At 43.1% G+C, this 16,817-nt stretch overlaps 1 protein-coding gene across 1 annotated transcript in view; it reads left to right on the top strand.

The window, feature by feature from the left end:
• The window catches only part of FBXL13 (F-box and leucine rich repeat protein 13), a 227,913-nt gene extending 211,383 nt beyond the window's left edge, over positions 1-16,530 (top strand). Inside the window, exons 18-21 of the mRNA XM_040343479.1 lie at positions 2,851-2,934; positions 6,578-6,712; positions 11,332-11,495; positions 15,947-16,530. Coding sequence (XP_040199413.1) covers positions 2,851-2,934; positions 6,578-6,712; positions 11,332-11,495; positions 15,947-16,103 — 540 coding nt within the window. The 3' untranslated portion in view covers positions 16,104-16,530. The remainder of the gene's footprint in view (positions 1-2,850; positions 2,935-6,577; positions 6,713-11,331; positions 11,496-15,946) is intronic.
• Positions 16,531-16,817: the final 287 nt, after the last annotated feature.

Below are 16,817 nucleotides of genomic sequence, written 5' to 3'. Positions count from 1 at the left end.
TATCACTCCCCATCCAAGACTTCCAGGAAGTAAGTGCTTGTGGGCTTCACAATGCCCACAAGCAAAATGACAACGGTGTAGACATAGTTTTATAAACTATGGCCCGGATTCAGAGAGCAATTGCGCCTGCGTAACCATAGTTACGCAGCGCAATTGCTTACTTGCGCCGGCGTAACGAATGCTCCTGATTCAGTAACCTCGTTACGCCGACTGCAGCCTAAAATATGCGTGGCATAAGGCTCTTATGCCCGCATATCTTAGGCTGCATTCTTGCGATGGCCGCTAGGTGGCGTTCCCGTTGTGCTCAGCGTATAGTATGCAAATTGCATACTAACGCCGATTCACAACGTTACGCAAGCCCTGCGTACGCAGTTTACGTCGTTTGCGTATGGCGGTTTTCGCGTAAGGCTGCCCCTGCTATTAGCAGGGGCAGCCAATGTTACGTATACCCGTCGTTCCCGCTTCGCAAAATTTGAACTTTACGTAGTTTGCGTAAGTGAATCGTGAATGGCGCTGGACGCCATTCACGTTCACTTTGAAGCAAATGACGTCCTTGCGACGTCATTTGCCGCAATGCACGTCGGGAAAGTTTCCCGACGGAGCATGCGCTCTACGATCGGCGCGGGAACGCGCCTAATTTAAATGATTCCCGCCCCCTACGGGATCATTTAAATTGCGCGCGCTTACGCCGGGAATTTTGCCGGAGCGCACACGCAATTTACGGAGCTACTGCTCCGTGAATCGCGGGTAGCGCAGAAAATTTGTGGGGGCGCAGGGCAAAAACGTTGCCCTGCGCCTCCGCAAAAAATGCGCAAATGTACCTGAATCTACCCCTATGTTTTTTGAATAACTATGCGGAGCGGCGGCGGATTGTAAAATATTAAGTGACCGGATTTATATTATAAAAGCGCATGATGAAAGGACATACATTTAAAAAATGCTAATTGTGGTTGGAACCCCGCTTTAATGACATGGCCAAATTTGGTGATGTAGAATTTCTGCAAGAAATAATTCTTTGTTATAGATATTTTCAACCCAAAATTCAGTTTACAATGTGTGAGATTTTTTTTTCAGTGTGTGTAGTTTCTCATGTCCTATAATATTGTGACATTTTAAGATTTAAATGGTTACTCCACTTAAAAAGGGAAAAAAAAAGAAATAATAATAATAAAAATAATAATAATAATATAGCATCAACAATTGCTACACAAGTCATATTGTAATTGAATGTTATTAAAAATGATCTTTTCTTTTCAATATGCAGCGCTGTCATTTTCTGTAAAATCCAATGCAATATGGCAACTTGGAGGCATTCTGTACAGAGACGGTGTACAGAACGCTCCCCTAGAAATGTAATTTCCTGCTTGTGTGATTGGCCCACTGATTTCCTCAGAAGTCTGCAGTAAGACACAATTCCAATTTTGGGCATCCTCTGCAACAAAAATGTCACATTTGGTGGGATACTCTCAAAGGAGTATTAATGCACATTAACCACTTAAGGACCGCCGTCTGCACATATACGTCGGCAGAATGGCAGGCTGGGCACATGTACGTACAGGTACGTCCTGTACTAGTACCCAGCCATGGGTCGCGGGTACGCGACCCGGTCCGAAGCTCCGTGACCGGGACTCGCGGACCCGATCGCCGCTGGAGTCCCGCGATCACTCCCCGGAGCTGAAGAACGGGGAGAGCCGTGTGTAAACACGGCTTCCCCGTTCTTCACTGTGGCGGCAGCATCGATCGTGTCATCCCTTTTATAGGGGGAAACAATCGATGACGTCACACCTACAGCCACACCCCCCTACAGTTGTAAACACACTTCAGGTCACACATAACCCCATCAGCGCCCCCTGTGGTTAACTCCCAAACTGCAATTGTCATTTTCACAATAAACAATGCATTTTAAATGCATTTTTTGCTGTGAAAATGACAATGGTCCCAAAAATGTGTCAAAATTGTCCGAAGTGTCCGCCATAATGTCGCAGTCACAAAAAAAATCGCTGATCGCCGCCATTAGTAGTAAAAACATTTTTTTTTATAAAAATGCAATAAAACTATCCCCTATTTTGTAAACGCTATAAATTTTGCGCAAACCAACCGATAAACGCTTATTGCGATTTTTTTTACTGAAAATAGGTAGAAGAATACGTATCGGCCTAAACTGATGAAATTTTTTATTTTTTTATATATTTTTGGGGGATATTTATTATAGCAAAAAGTAAAAATTATTGCATTTTTTTCAAAATTGTTGATCGGACCCTGCAATGTGAAAGGGGCCCTAAAACAGTTTTCTGTATTATCCTCACTTATTCAATATAGTCTGGTGTTTAAGAAGATAAATAATACTGGAGACAATGATAAAGCATCAGACTACATATTCCATACGTATAAATTATTACGCTCCATTTCAGAGGTATGCTGTGCATGTACAAGGCGATATAAAAATTGCATTCACATCTGGAGGCCAGATCACTCATTACTCACACTGCATTACAGTGCACTAAGAACATAAAGTACAGTTCCTGATTTGCGGGGTTCTTTGACAAAGGCATATGTAAATTACAGGGACGTGAGTTAGGTCACTGGTTACTTTATTGAAGCCATATCTCTTTGCTCTAATTTTTCAAAACTGGGGATGTCTGGCATACCATGCTATTCCTTTCTTTTTAATAACTTTCCACACATTTTTAAAGATGCCGCAATATCAGCCAGAGAGAAGTTTTGGGACTTGTGTGCAAAATATTATACATCGTTAGCTATAAAGACAATATATAGAAAACAGACATCAGGTCTTAATTTACATTCTGCATCTGTTAGAGCAATTAATATAACTACTGTGCTTCCTTCCAGGGACTGACAGCCCTTGCAGTTCAAAGTAAAATAAAAGAACTTTCCATATCAGAATGCCTTGGGATTTCCGACATTGGAATTCAGGTAACATAAAACATAATTGTTCTGAGATGTGTTTTATTATCTTTGGTAAATTTAAGTAAAGCTGTGAGGACAGAAATATGGGAGTTGCCATTGCTGACTGGTTTTAGGGGTCAGGCCTTGGGACGGTCATCCTGATCCTGGTTTTATTTTGGAGTCTCTGACCAGGAACAAGAATGCACTCAGCAAATTTAAACTCCCATAATGCTTGTTCTAGGTCTGTGACACAAGGTAGGAAGGCAGGATAAAGGCCCATACACACGATCTGACTTTTTGACAACAACAACGATCCAACGGACGTGTTTTATCGGACAATCCGACCATCTGTATGCTCCATCGGACAATTGTTTTCGGTTTTTCAATGGACAAATGTTTGCTGTGCATGCTCCGAACCAATGCTTAACATCAGATAACAATAGCAGAAGTTGCCCAAAGGCTGGCGGTAATGTGCTGAAAAACCACATGATTTGATGAATGTTGGCTGTGTGATAGGAAGTCAGGTAAATCTGTGGGTGTTGTCACAGACGGGACATACATCTCTGCCTTGTTTAGACAATACACCAATTGTTATTAGGCGTCGGCTGCAAAAGTAGCCAGAAAAGGTCTAAGGGCGTTGGAAAACTTCAGCTGTTCAGAATGAGGCAATTAAGGCCTCTATAAGTAATCCAGAGGATTACCACTGATTTGCTGCATCCTGAGGCTTTGTGAGTAAGGAAAGCAGTAGCTGAAAGTCTTCTAAAGGGGTGAGGTGGAAATTGATTTTTCTGTGTGACAAAAATCAAAAAGAGACTATTGTTTTGCTGCTGTATGACCAGCAGTGTCTACCCAGCACTAGGCTGTGCCAGACTCCCTAGATAGGTTCCTGTGTGGTGAAGGTAGATGCCCCAAGTGGCCAGGGTTTATTTTATGTTTGATTTTGTTTATGCTGTTTGGATGCTTGCACTTGTTTCCAGCAAGATGGAAGAATAAACCAAAATCTTTGTTTTCAACCGTCTTCGACTGCCTGTCTGTATAAATTTAGTGTGTAGTGAAACTATCCAGGGGGTCACACACCCCGCTACAGAGCCAACCCCTTAAAGCTAAAAAAGTTCACGGCCAACGGCCCTTCGGACAAAAATCCACGGAAAAGTCCAATGGAAGTCTGATCGTGTGTATGAGGCTTTGCGGTTCCTAGGCCTGCACACCAGCAATGGCAGTTCCCATATTTTTCTTCTTATAGAAAGGATACGTGTATTATTAAAAGTCAATCTTTTCCTATCCATTAAGAATTGTCTTCAAGGACCTAAGTTTAAACAACCCTTTTTATTATTACTATTTAATAGTAAGGGAGGAGGGAGGAGTTCTGGGCTCTGTTTAGGAAGTTGAGGTATCCATACATATAGGATGATCATCAACAAAGTTGCCTGAAAATGTTCAGAATGGGAAACAATTCTATGTGTATTGGTTATACAGGAGCTGGACAAAAGTATGGAAACAAGTATGGTAAAGGAGCAAAATCGTTACCTAATATGGTGTTGGACTGCCTTTGGCATCCAATAAGGCATGAATTCTCCTGGGAATTGACAAATATAAGTCTTGGAAGGTGGATAATGGAATCTGATACCACTCTTCATGCAAAAATCCAGGTCTCAATCCTGCGCAATGTTCTTTTGTCTCTTTCTGTCATTTGACCATGTCGACCACGCTTATGCTTATCAGATAACGTTTTCCCAGGAACTGCATATGCCATCATAACCTTTGATACTGTACCTCGCGACACCACAAATTGGCAACCTCAGTCACAGAGGCACCAGCTAAGCGGGAACCAACAATTTGTCCTCTTTGAAGCTCAGTAAGCTCTAACATGACTCTGTATTACTAGCGGCACACACAGTGAATGATAAAAGTGAGGCTTCCCATCTGTTAGCTAGGTGTCTTATCACACGGCAGAAGCAAAAGAATGTTACATCACTTTCACTTTTAGCTATTCAAGCCTCTGTGTTGTGCATTACCACGATTGGCCAAAGGTGCGGGGGCGCCAGGGCCGATCGGAAATACTCCATTCCCGAGTGTTTCCAAGCCTTTCTAAATGCTGCTGAATGGTTTACGAGTCTCTGCGGCGCAAGCCCCCCCACACCTCAGGCCATATGAGGTATTGCATGCCATAGAAGTCAATGTGGAACAAATTATTTTTGTTTCCTTTGACTTCTATGGGGAGACTTGCTTTGATATGCGAGTGCTTTGGATTGCGAGCATTCTTCTGGAACGGATTATGCTTGTAATCCAAGGTTCCACTGTATAACCAAAACACTGTGGGGTGTTTAAAGTGAGCTCAGCTTCACCTTGCAAAGTGAAAACATACTTTACTAGTTGAACAGCCTCTATCTATCTCTTTAGTAAATTGGCCCCATTATATCATATTACAATGGAACACTATTAGAGGGGGTTAAGCAGAGACATGCATCATTTTGTGCACCGACATAGCTGCTTATATGAACTGTAAGAAATGGTATAGCTCATGACAGATTGTGACTACACTGCTGTCCACAGGTGCTTTGTCACTCTTTTCCTGTCATCCAACAATGCAAACAGACAGCAACACCAATTTTTCCTTTATTTCTTTTTCGATCACTAAGCTTTATTGTTCACTGAGCACAGCAAGCCTTGTGAGACAACGCTCTCCTCTGATGCATTTCTTCCTGAAGCTTAGCCATAGAGAACATAGGGTCTCCTCTATGCCTAAGCCCCAGCTTGGAAGAATTGCTATGCTCAGGGAACAATAAAACTTGTTGATTTGAATAGTAATATGCGATTCAACTGTGTTGCTGTCGGTTTGCATTGTTGTGTGATTTTCTAGATTGTAAGCTCTAACGAGCAGGGCCCTCTGATCCCTCCTGTATTGAATTGTATTGTGACTGTACTGTCTTCCCTGATGTAAAGCGCTGCGCAAACTGTTGGCGCTATATAAATCCAGTATAATAATAATAATGTTTGCTTAGTTGAAAAGTGGCACATTCTTTAGGAAAAAAGGTATGCCCGCTCTTCTAATACTCTGGCATGCCTGTTACATTTGCGTTTAGGTCCACATGAAGCCCTGGTTCACATTGGTACGATTTGAGATGCGATTTGACATGTCAAATCGCATCTCAAATCGGCGGCAATGGCACCGTCCTAATTGGTGCGGCGCTGCACCGATTTCAAAAAGTAGTTCCTGTACTACTTTTTGTGATTTCGGGCTGCGATTTACATTGACATCTGTGCAGAAACCTGCACAGATGTCTCTGAAATCGCGGCCGAAATCGGGACTGCCAGCGGGAGTGAAATCGTGCGAGTTCAGCTGAAGTCGCACGGCTTCACTCCCGCAGCCCAGTGTGAACCTGGGCTAAAAGCCAAACTGGAATGTTTCATGCGGGTGATAACCCAATCCATAAAGAGCACAGTCAAATTCTTCTAAACTCCTTATGGTTTTGTGCCAGTCAGCAAAACTTGTTACTGTTAGAAAACCTGGATGGTTGTCAAATTTCTCAGTAATATGAAACACATAAAAAGTAATCCCCCCACACTTTCACATTTTCCCTTATTCTTAGCCACAGGGCTTATACGTTTTTGGCCAAACCAGATATAAAAATGCATATTATTTTTTTTAATAGTTTGTTTTCTGTAACAGAAATTTTGCCATCAGTCAAAGGACCTGGAACTGTTGGATATTTCACACTGCTTGCAAGTAACCAACAACACAGTAAAAACTGTGGCATTCTGTTGTAAGATGCTGACATCCATCAACGTGGCTGGATGTCCTAAGGTATGTGTGCATAACACATTCACATTTACAGAGGGAGCACAGAAGTAATGCCAAGTTTGACATGTGAAGTACTGTATATGTGATTTTTATTATTCTTTTTGTTTTTTTAGTTTTTGCTATAAATGTCCTGCTATGGCCTAATGTCAGTATAGGGACCCAGTAACAGAAAAGAAACGAGAACTATAATGTCACACAGAACGAAGACCATTTTAGCTCAGAAGAACCCTTAAAAGGGGTTGGACAAAAAGTTGCATACAAACGGCACACAATTGTCGGCCCACAAACACGAACGTAGTTACGTACTACGTAGTTTTTCAGCTCTTTAGCACCACCCTTTGAACACCTTCTGCTAATGTTGTGTTTGGTGAGCATTGCTTCTCAGCATGCGTGTTTGTACTTTGGATTTTTGTCCAAAGGGACTTGTGTACACACGCTCGGAAAATCCGACAACAGAAATTTTGAGTCCGGGTTCACACCTATGCGAATTGAGTGCGACTTAAACCGCATCCAATTCACATAACATTATAAAATACATTCATTTTAATGAGGCTGGTTCACATATGTGCGATGCATTCGCACTGCGCATTGCCGAAAAAACGTGTGTGTTTTCTAGGCATTGCCATGCGGCTCAGGTGCGAATTCAGGCCCATTATCTTCTATGGGCACTCATCGGATTTGCACGTGGTAATTTCTCATCAGGATTTCTCTCATTCTCCTAAATACACCCCCCCCTCCCCCTCCCCTCTCCCAGGTCTCCAAATTCGCAGCTAAAACGGAGATGATCTGCTGAATAGCTATCTTGGCCCAGATTCACGTAGGAGAGCGTATCTTTATGTGGGCGTAGCGTATCCTATTTACCCTACGCCTCCGCAACTTAGACAGGCAAGTGCAGTATTCACAAAGCACTTGTTCTGTAAGTTGCGGCAGCGTAGCGTAAATGGGCCGGCGTAATTCAAATTTGGAAGAGGTGGGCGTGTTGCATTCAAATGAGCCGTGACCCCACGTAAATGACGCGCCTAACGAACGGCGCGTGCTCAGTATCACGTCAAATTTACGCCCTAAGATACGCCAGCCCCAATGCCTGTGACGTGAACGTAACCTACGCACAGCCCCATTCACGTACGACTTACGTAAATGACGTAAAAAGATACGCTTGCCGACGTCCATACTTTGCATTGGCTGCGCCTCATATAGCAGGGGTAACTTTACGCCGGACGTAAGCCTAACGTAAACGGCGTAGCGGGCGCAAGTACGTTCGTGAATCGGCGTATCTACCTAATTTACATATTCGACGCATAAATCTACGGAAGCGCCCCTTGCGGCCAGCGTAAATATGCACCCAAGATACGACGGCGTAGGAGACTTACGCCGCTCGTATCTTGGCCAAATCTATGCGTAACTGATTCTAAGAATCGGGCGCATAGATACGACGGCTCGCATTTGGACTTTGAGAATCTGGCCCCTTATCTCTTTGCATAGATAACAGAGCTGGAATTCGAACCGCACAAGTGTGAATCCAGCCTAAAGCCTGCCATTCAACATTTGTCTGCGGAAAATCCGACAACAATTGTCCGATGGAGCAAATAAACGGTTGAATTTTCCAGCCTATCATCACACTATTTACATTGGAAAATCTGATCATGTGTACGAGGCTTAACGGACCCTTACGAAGGGGGGGGGGGGATTTTGGGACTTTGAATGAGGTAATTGCATATGGCTATAAGATGAGTCGGTATCACAAAACAGGTTTTTATTGGTAAAACAAGGAACATGGCAAAATTACATGATACATGCAGCTATGAATAAAATTGTCAATCACTTGTTACAGACCATATATGGAAACACACATTGATCGCAACCAACCAACCATTGTGTAGTATGGAACAAATCCTAGATGTAATGAAAACATTTGAAATACATGGTAGGTGGTGAACTCAAAATGAGTAAAAGCATCTGCAGGAGAGTAAGTGCATCCAAATAGCTGACGCGTTTCATGGGTAAGGCCACTCTGCAAAAAAAAATCAAAAAGGAAAAGAAACATTGAGTATGCACCTGTGAGCATGCACAGAAAAAAACTGACCATATAAATACCTGCTGGTGATGTGGAAAAGTAGATTCCAAATGGTGCGCAGTGAGCACAAAAGGGTGCTGCCATGTAGACTGGCTAGCACAGAATGGGGATGTTATGTACGCTTGGCACACCTTGCCGGCTCCTCCCAACATCACACATGTGCACCAGAATAAGAAGAGAGACGTCCATGCCTGAGCAGCAGCCGCTGCCCATGGAGGCTGAAGACGCCCCCCTTCCAAAGTGTGACCCAGATGGAAAAATTCAAACACGCCACCTTGGGGACATTGTGAGCATGGCGTGGAGGTGTGACACCGATTTGCAGTAGAGATAAGCCTGCCCAATCCCCCGATGCAAAAAAGACGGGTGGAGGGGGAAGGCGCTCACACCACGAATCGCAGCTCCCGAAACATAACAAATAAAAGGACATTTGGGCAGACTCTGAAAGTACTGAAAGGGATGAGCAAATTCTTTCCTCTTCTTTTTTTTTTTTTTTACATATCCTCCCCGCTGAGGGCTATAACATTGGATCATACTGGTCTACTCGTGTTTTGTTTTATAGATTTGTGTGCATCCACCCCTGAAGAGTGGTATTTCCCATGAAACGCGTCAGTTTTATTTGGATGCATTTACTCTTCTGCAGATGCTTTTACTCATTTTGTGTTCACCACCCAACATGTATTTCAAATGTTTTCATTACATCCAGGATTTGTTCCACACTACACATTGGTTGCAACCAATGCTTGTTTCCATATATGGTCTGTAACGTGATTCACAATTTTATTCATTGCTGCATGTATCATGTCATTTTTGCCATGTTTCTTGTTTTGCCAATAAAAACCTGTTTTGTGACATTGACTCATCTTATAGCCATGTGCACTTACCTCACAAAGTCCCCAAATCCCCCCCCCCCCTTCATACATATACAGGGATAGAGACACGTTACCCACATGTCTCATCTACAGTCCCAAATGTTTTTCTTTAGTCCACTAGGGGGTCCCTTACTAACATTAATCCATTGCCAAAAATGCCCTCCTGCATTAGTGGTGAGTAGGAATAATGCCACCCTTCCGGATGGCTAAAAAGATCATTGGTGTCATGCCGCCGGCTCTGTTAAGAGCCGGTTCACACTGGGGCGGCACGACTTCGGGGGAGACTCGGCAAGGCGTCCTGAAGACGACTTCAGAGGCGACTTGCAAAATGACTTCTGTATAGAAGTCAATGCAAGTTGCCCCGAGTAGCCCCCAAAGTCGTACAAGAACCTTTTTCTAAGTCGGAGCGACTTCCGTTGCTCCTATTAGAATGGTTCTATTCACTAGAATGGGACACGACTTTTCAGGCGGCTGAGTCGCCTGACGAGTTGCCCCAGTGTGAACCAGCTCTAAGTAGTATTAAACCCAAAATTATCCAGACACCATCAGGTGGGAGGTCAATCAGTCACAGCTCAAGAAACACCTATCAACCTCTGGAGGAACCCCAGGATTCCAAGTAACCCTTCTTGAGAATGGTTGGTGTAGACCAGTGGTTCTCGACCCTGGCCTCAAGTACCCCCAACAGGCCATGTTTGCAGATTTTTCTTTATCTTGCACAGGTGTTTTAAATCGGAGTCAATGGCTTGGTATTTTTGGATAGTTATTTTATCTAAGAGAAATTCCCAGAACATGGCCTGTTGGGAGTACTTGAGGACAAGGTTGAGAACCACTGGTGTAGACCATAATCATTATAAAGTCACACCATAAACCTGCGCCAAGATAATAGTTAAACAAGTCCCCTACTCAAGGTAGAAGTAAAGGCAATGGAAAAAGTCTGTGAGCTCTTATACAGAGGCTAAGAACGCACTTTGGTAGTACAAGGACACAAGTTCCATATATTGTGGCACAATGATGAAACGATGGATGTAAATTTCTCCCAACTCCCAAGGCTGCGTCAGTGACGTCACCACGCTCGGGAGGAAGGGCTCCTGTTTGCCGGCCGGCATTTTCCACTTTTAAACACACTGGCTGTTTTTATTCACTGCTGCTGTAAGTAAAATACTTAATACATTTTGTTACCGTACTTTATTACGCTATATGCGTCCTCTTTTTTTATACACTCCCTCCATTGGAGCGACTGTGGTTTATTGATCGTGACGCTGCGGACTCCTGATCTGAGATCCCTGGGGAAACAAAAGGCCGAGGCTGGGTTATAGCCATCCGCTTTGATTCCTTACCTTCTGGTAAGAGGCTTTAACTTCCAGGTGGAGGAATTTCACATACTGCATGCATGTCACCGGGTGTTGGAGAAATTTTCCATTGCCTTTACTTCTACCTTGAGTAGGGGACTTGTTTAACTATTATCTTGGCGCAGCTTTTTGTTTTTTATGTTTATTTGTGTACTTCACATGACAGCTGCTGCCTTGGTGTTTATTGTGTTGTAGCGCAGTTTTTTTGTTTTTCTTCTTCACACCATAAACCGATGCTGCTGAATACATTCTTTCGGGCTCAGGAGTGAGGGAGTGTTCTACACTGATCTGTAAAGTATGGCACCGATTAATGATCCTTCTTTTATGCAGATAACAGATATTAGCATCCAGTATCTTTCTGGTGGTTGCCGCTACCTTCATATTGTGGATATATCTGGCTGCATCCATCTTAGTGACAAGGTCCTGAAATATTTCCAGAAATGCTGCCGACAACTTCGCACTCTAAGAATGCTTTACTGCAGGAGTATTTCAAAGTAAGGTCTTCAGTCAGCTAGAACAAAATGTGTATATGGATTTTTATTTTATTTTTTACAAATATGCATCTTTTTTAGAAAACATTTGTGAAAATACACATATTTAAATTATTCCAGAACTCTGATTGGGCTGTGTGTCAGTTTATTCATTAAAGTGGTAGTAAACTCAGAATTATTCAAATCTGCTGATGGCTTTTTATAACAGAAGAAACCCTGTCAGCAGGTAATGTGATTTGAGCCGCATATGCGCCGCTCAGACCACATTTACAGGCCGCTCTGTGTGCCACAGCGATGTGACTCCTGTGTGCATGTGCGGTAGTAGATATCACATCATCCCAGCCAACCAAGCACCAGGAGATGTGAAACCCAGAATGAAGATCGGGTGAAGATGGAAGCACCGGGGACCGGGGAGAGCCCTGACAGCGCATCGCTGGAGGGCTCTGTTTGTGGGTAAAGTTTGGCATAATGTACTAGTAGGCGGTGCATACTTGTACATTATGGATTAAAGGGGTTGTAAAGGTTTGTTTTTTATTTTCTAAATAGGTTCCTTTAAACTAGTGCATTGTTGGTTCACTTACCTTTTCCTTCCATTTCCCTTCTAAATGTTTTTTTTGTTTGTCTGAATTTCTCACTTCCTGTTTCTCCTTAGTAAGCTTTCCACCATCATCTAGCTGACGGTTAGTCAGCCAGAACAGCTTATTGAGGAGGAACAGGAAGTGAGAAATTCAGACAAAGAAAAAAAACATTTAGAAGGGAAAGAGAAGGAAAAGGTAAGTGAACCAACAATGCACTAGTGGCTCTTTACCACGTGATCAGCCGTGTCCAACCATGGCTGAAACAGGAAGAGCCGTTGATCGGCTCTTCCTCACTCGCGTCTGACAGATGCGAGTAGAGGAGAGCCGATCAGCAGCTCTCCTGACAGGGGGGGTTCGCGCTGATTGTTTATCAGAGCAGCCCCCTCTCGGATGCCAACACTGGACCACCAGGGAGTGCCCCCCGGTGCTCAATAGAGCAAAAAAAAAAAAACACCAATAAAAAACACACAATCGATGCCAATCAGTGCCCACAAATGGGCACTGACTGGCAACAGAGACACTGGCTGGAATGATGCCCAGCAATGCCATTAGTGCCACCCCTTAGTGTCCATCAGTGCCACCCAGTGTCCATCAGTGCCACCTCTTAGTGCCCATCTATGCCCAGTGCCCACCCATAAGTGCCCATCAGTGCCACCAAAGAGTGCCCAGTGCCGCCTATGAATGCCCATCAGTGCAGCATACCAGCGCCGCCTATGAATGCCCATCAGTGCCACCTCATCGGTTCCGCCATATCAGCGCCCATAATTGAAGAAGAAAACGTACTTATTTACAAAAAAAATAACAGAAAAAAATAAAAATGTAATTTTTTTTCAAACATTTCGGTATTTTTTTAGTTGTTGCGCAAAAAATAAAAATCGCAGAGGTGATCAGATACCACCAAAAGAAAACTATTTGTGGGAACAAAATGATAAAAATTTCATTTGGGTACAGTGTAGCACGACCGCACAATTGTCATTCAAATTGCGACAGCGCTGAAAGCTGAAAATTGGCTTGGGCAGGAAGGTGCGTAAGTGCCTGGTATGGAAGTGGTTAAAGGAACCTATTTAGAAAATATAAAACAAACCTTTACAACCCCTTTAAACCCGCAGGGGGGCACATTATTTTATATTGCCAAAGAGACTTTACTACCGCTTTAAGGCTGTACTAACAGTAAAGCTAAAGTACAGATTTTAGTTTGCTTTTGTTGCAGAAAGTTGATGGCCAATTAGCTGCTGTGAATTACTGTATGGCTTCTCTCTTCTTACAAAATTAGCCTTATATATCCTGCAACACTTCTATCACAGTGGAAAGTTTCGTCTTCAGATATCATTCATAGTACAACCACAATGACGGACATTTTGATGGAGATTTAATAAAACTGGAGAGTGCAAAATCTAGTGCAGTGCTACATAGAAACCAATCAGCATCCCGGTTTTATTGTCAAAGCTTCATTGAACAAGCTGAAGTTAGAAGCTGATTGGCTACCATGCACAGCCTCACCAGATTCTGAGTGCTGCAGTTTTAGTAAATCTTCCCCTTTTTGTCAATCAAACCTCTGCACAATTGTCAGGCTAGGTCTACATGGGGGACTGTCATAATACTACAATCTAGTGTTATCATTTGCGTTCTTACATCACAACAATTTTCATGAGAGCTGCTACACAAGAAATGAGCAGATTTATGACAAAATAATCTTTCTCCCACAATCGCAGAATGATGCAATGTAATCAAAAACTATTAGGCTTCATTTCCATGGACGTTTTTTTACAGCCACTTTTTTGAGCGTTTTTTGCAGCTTAAAAACGGCTCTCCATGTTAGTCTATGGCCTCATGCCCACCATGACGTTTTTGAGCTGCAAAAAAAAAACAAAACAGGACCAGTGCGTTCTGAAGCTCCAGCGTTAGAGCTGTAAAAACGCCAGACGTGCAAAAACGCTACCGCTGCGTCTTTGAGCTCCACCTCAAAAAAAATATATAAATAAATAAACATGGACAAGCGTTTTTAAGCTGTAAAAAAGGCTAAAAAAAAGTGTCTGTAAAAACGTCCATGGGAATGAAGCCTGAGGCCCCGTACACACGACCGAGTTTCTCGCCAGAATTCAGCCAGAAACTCGATCGGAGCTGTATTCTGTCGAGAAAACCGGTCGTGTGTACACTTTTGGCCGAGGAAACCGGCGAGGAACTCGTCGGGCCAAAAAGAGAACATGTTCTCTATTTCCTCGTTCGTCAATGGGAAAAGTTGGCTCGCCGAGATCCTCGGCGGCTTCACAAGGAAGATTTTGACGAGCAAAACAATGTGTTTTGCCCGTCAAGTTTCTCGGACGTGTGTACGGGGCCTTACAGATCGATCTCTTCTCCTCTACATGCAATTGAATTGTATGAGAATGGAACATTAATCGCTTAATAGATTTGTGAAAGCCTTGCAATGATTTCTATGCAGATTTCAAAATCAGGTAGTTTACTTTTACATTATGTCACAATGACTGCAGCAAATTTAAAGAGAAATACTACCATATTGTTATGGAATAAGGTGCTACAAAGACTTGTTTACTATGGATTAAAAAAAGGGACAGCAGGAATCTGCACTGGCCAGTGTAGTGATTGAGAGAAGCCCTGTAATACGCTGCAACACAATATAGTAAAGAATTGCTGTTTGATTAATTTTACACACGTGAAGCACTGACTTGGTGCATAAAAAAATAGATCCATAAATCTATGCAGAGTTTGCAGCAGTAGAAATCACCCAGCAGTCCTCTGGTTAGCCGTGGGGCTGAGCATGGACCCAGAACTCTGTCCTGCTCATCTAGAGATTGCATTAGGCCCCCCCAGAAGGAAAAGAGCCGACACCTGCTGAGTAAGCTTTAACACAGGGGTATGCAATTAGTGGACCTCCAGCTGTTGCAAAACTACAAGTCCCATCATGCCTCTGGGTGTCATGCTTGTGGCTGTCAGAGTCCTGCTATGCCTCATGGGACTTGTAGTTCTGCAACTGCTGGAGGTCCGCTAATTGCATATCCCTGCTCTAACAGCTTGACAAAAGTGGAGGACATTGCCAAAACGTGTTGCCATGGTTACCTTGTAAACCAGGAATGTTGCCCAGGTGCCGCACGGATGACACCGCACCTCTTTCCTTTTGGTGGGCTTGCTGTGACCACTCAGGTTTTCAGGACGGCATTAAAGCGGAGGTTCACCCAAAAAAACAAGTATATAACATTACATTCTGTATACCTCAAACATGTACAGTATGCCGTTTTTTTTTTTGGTGGTGTACATACGGTATTATCGCTATTTTTCACCAGGCTTCCCGGTACTAGCTCCCGCGGGAGTAGGCGTTCCTATTCAGTGGCGCAATGTCCTCTGGGACTTCGCCCAGATGATTGACGTGCCTGACAAAAACGTCTCCCCGGCAGATAAGGCGCGTCACGAGTTTCCGTAACTAGCGAGTTGGCTCTATACCGCGCCTGTGCAATCAGCTCTACATGGCTCCTAGTTGGTGCCCAGGTGCCGTATAGAGCCAACTCGCAGTTCGGCTAGTTTCGGAAACTCGTGACGCGCCTTATCTGCCGGGGAGACGTTTTTGTCAGGCACGTCAATCATCTGGGCAATTTTCCAGAGGACATTGCGCCACTGCATAGGAATGCCTACTCCCGCGGGAGCGAGTACCCGGAAGCCAGGTGAAAAATAGCGATAATACCGTATGTACACCCCCCCAAAAAGAAAAAAAAAACAGCATACTGTACATGTTTGAGGTATACAGAATGTAATGTTATATACTTATTTTTGGGTGAACCTCCGCTTTAACTAGCCCAGTTCATAAGAGCACCAGCTTGTATTTGTGAGACTAAACAGAATGACATATGTAATATTGTTTTACAGGTCTGCTGTCCTGAAGGTTGAATCAAAGTATCAAAGTTTGGTGTACAGTACAGATGATACTCCACCATGGTTTGGCTATGATCGTTATGGTAACCTGTTCAATGGCATGTCACATCTGGAGGAAAACGATACGATTGATGAACCAATGGATTTATAGATCTACAGTGGAGTCATGGCATTTTTTTTATATATAAACATAACATGAAGGAATATTTATGTCAGTTGAATGGACAGCTTTTTTGTAATAATGTTGTTTGAGTGCCACTGTCCTCCTGTTGGGAGTACACCTGATATTCTGTATGCTCATTTTGGTGTCCTTGAAGAAGCATTAAAGCACTTTTTAGTAGCAAATCATTTAGAAAACACATGAAATCTGGAATTCTTCTGGGAAGCCAAAGTATTAAAAGACATCTACAGTTGATATACAAAGTATAGTTGTAAACTCTGAAAATGATTATAAAGAATGCAGAAACAAAGTCTTCACACCTCTCTAAAAATGACACCTCTCTATATGTAATAAAATCACACCAAGATAAATCACTTCTGAATTTTGAAAAGAGATTAAAGACATTCTACATATATTGTATCAGTTTATCTGCAGTCTTCTCTTCTCTAAATCCGTTCAAAACGCAGTGTTTATAAAGCTTGTCTGGGCTGTCAGAAAAAAAAGGGAGCGGAGAGCTGAACTTACACTCTGCAGAGCTCAGTGAGAAGAGCTCTTAGAGCCGATTGGAGGGAAGGGACACAGGAACAGAGCTGAGACTGTCAACCACAAGCTGTGTGCTGGAGCTCCCTCCCCTGTCACCTTGTTTCTTATGATGTCGAGAGAACATGTCAGAAGTGATTAAGGGTAATTATCAGAGGAACAAAG

The sequence above is a fragment of the Rana temporaria genome, chromosome 3, assembly GCF_905171775.1.
Source record: "Rana temporaria chromosome 3, aRanTem1.1, whole genome shotgun sequence".
Classification (NCBI taxonomy): Eukaryota; Metazoa; Chordata; class Amphibia; order Anura; family Ranidae; genus Rana; species Rana temporaria.
Note: the sequence above shows the minus strand (reverse complement) of the source record. Positions and strands in the feature narration are given on the sequence as shown.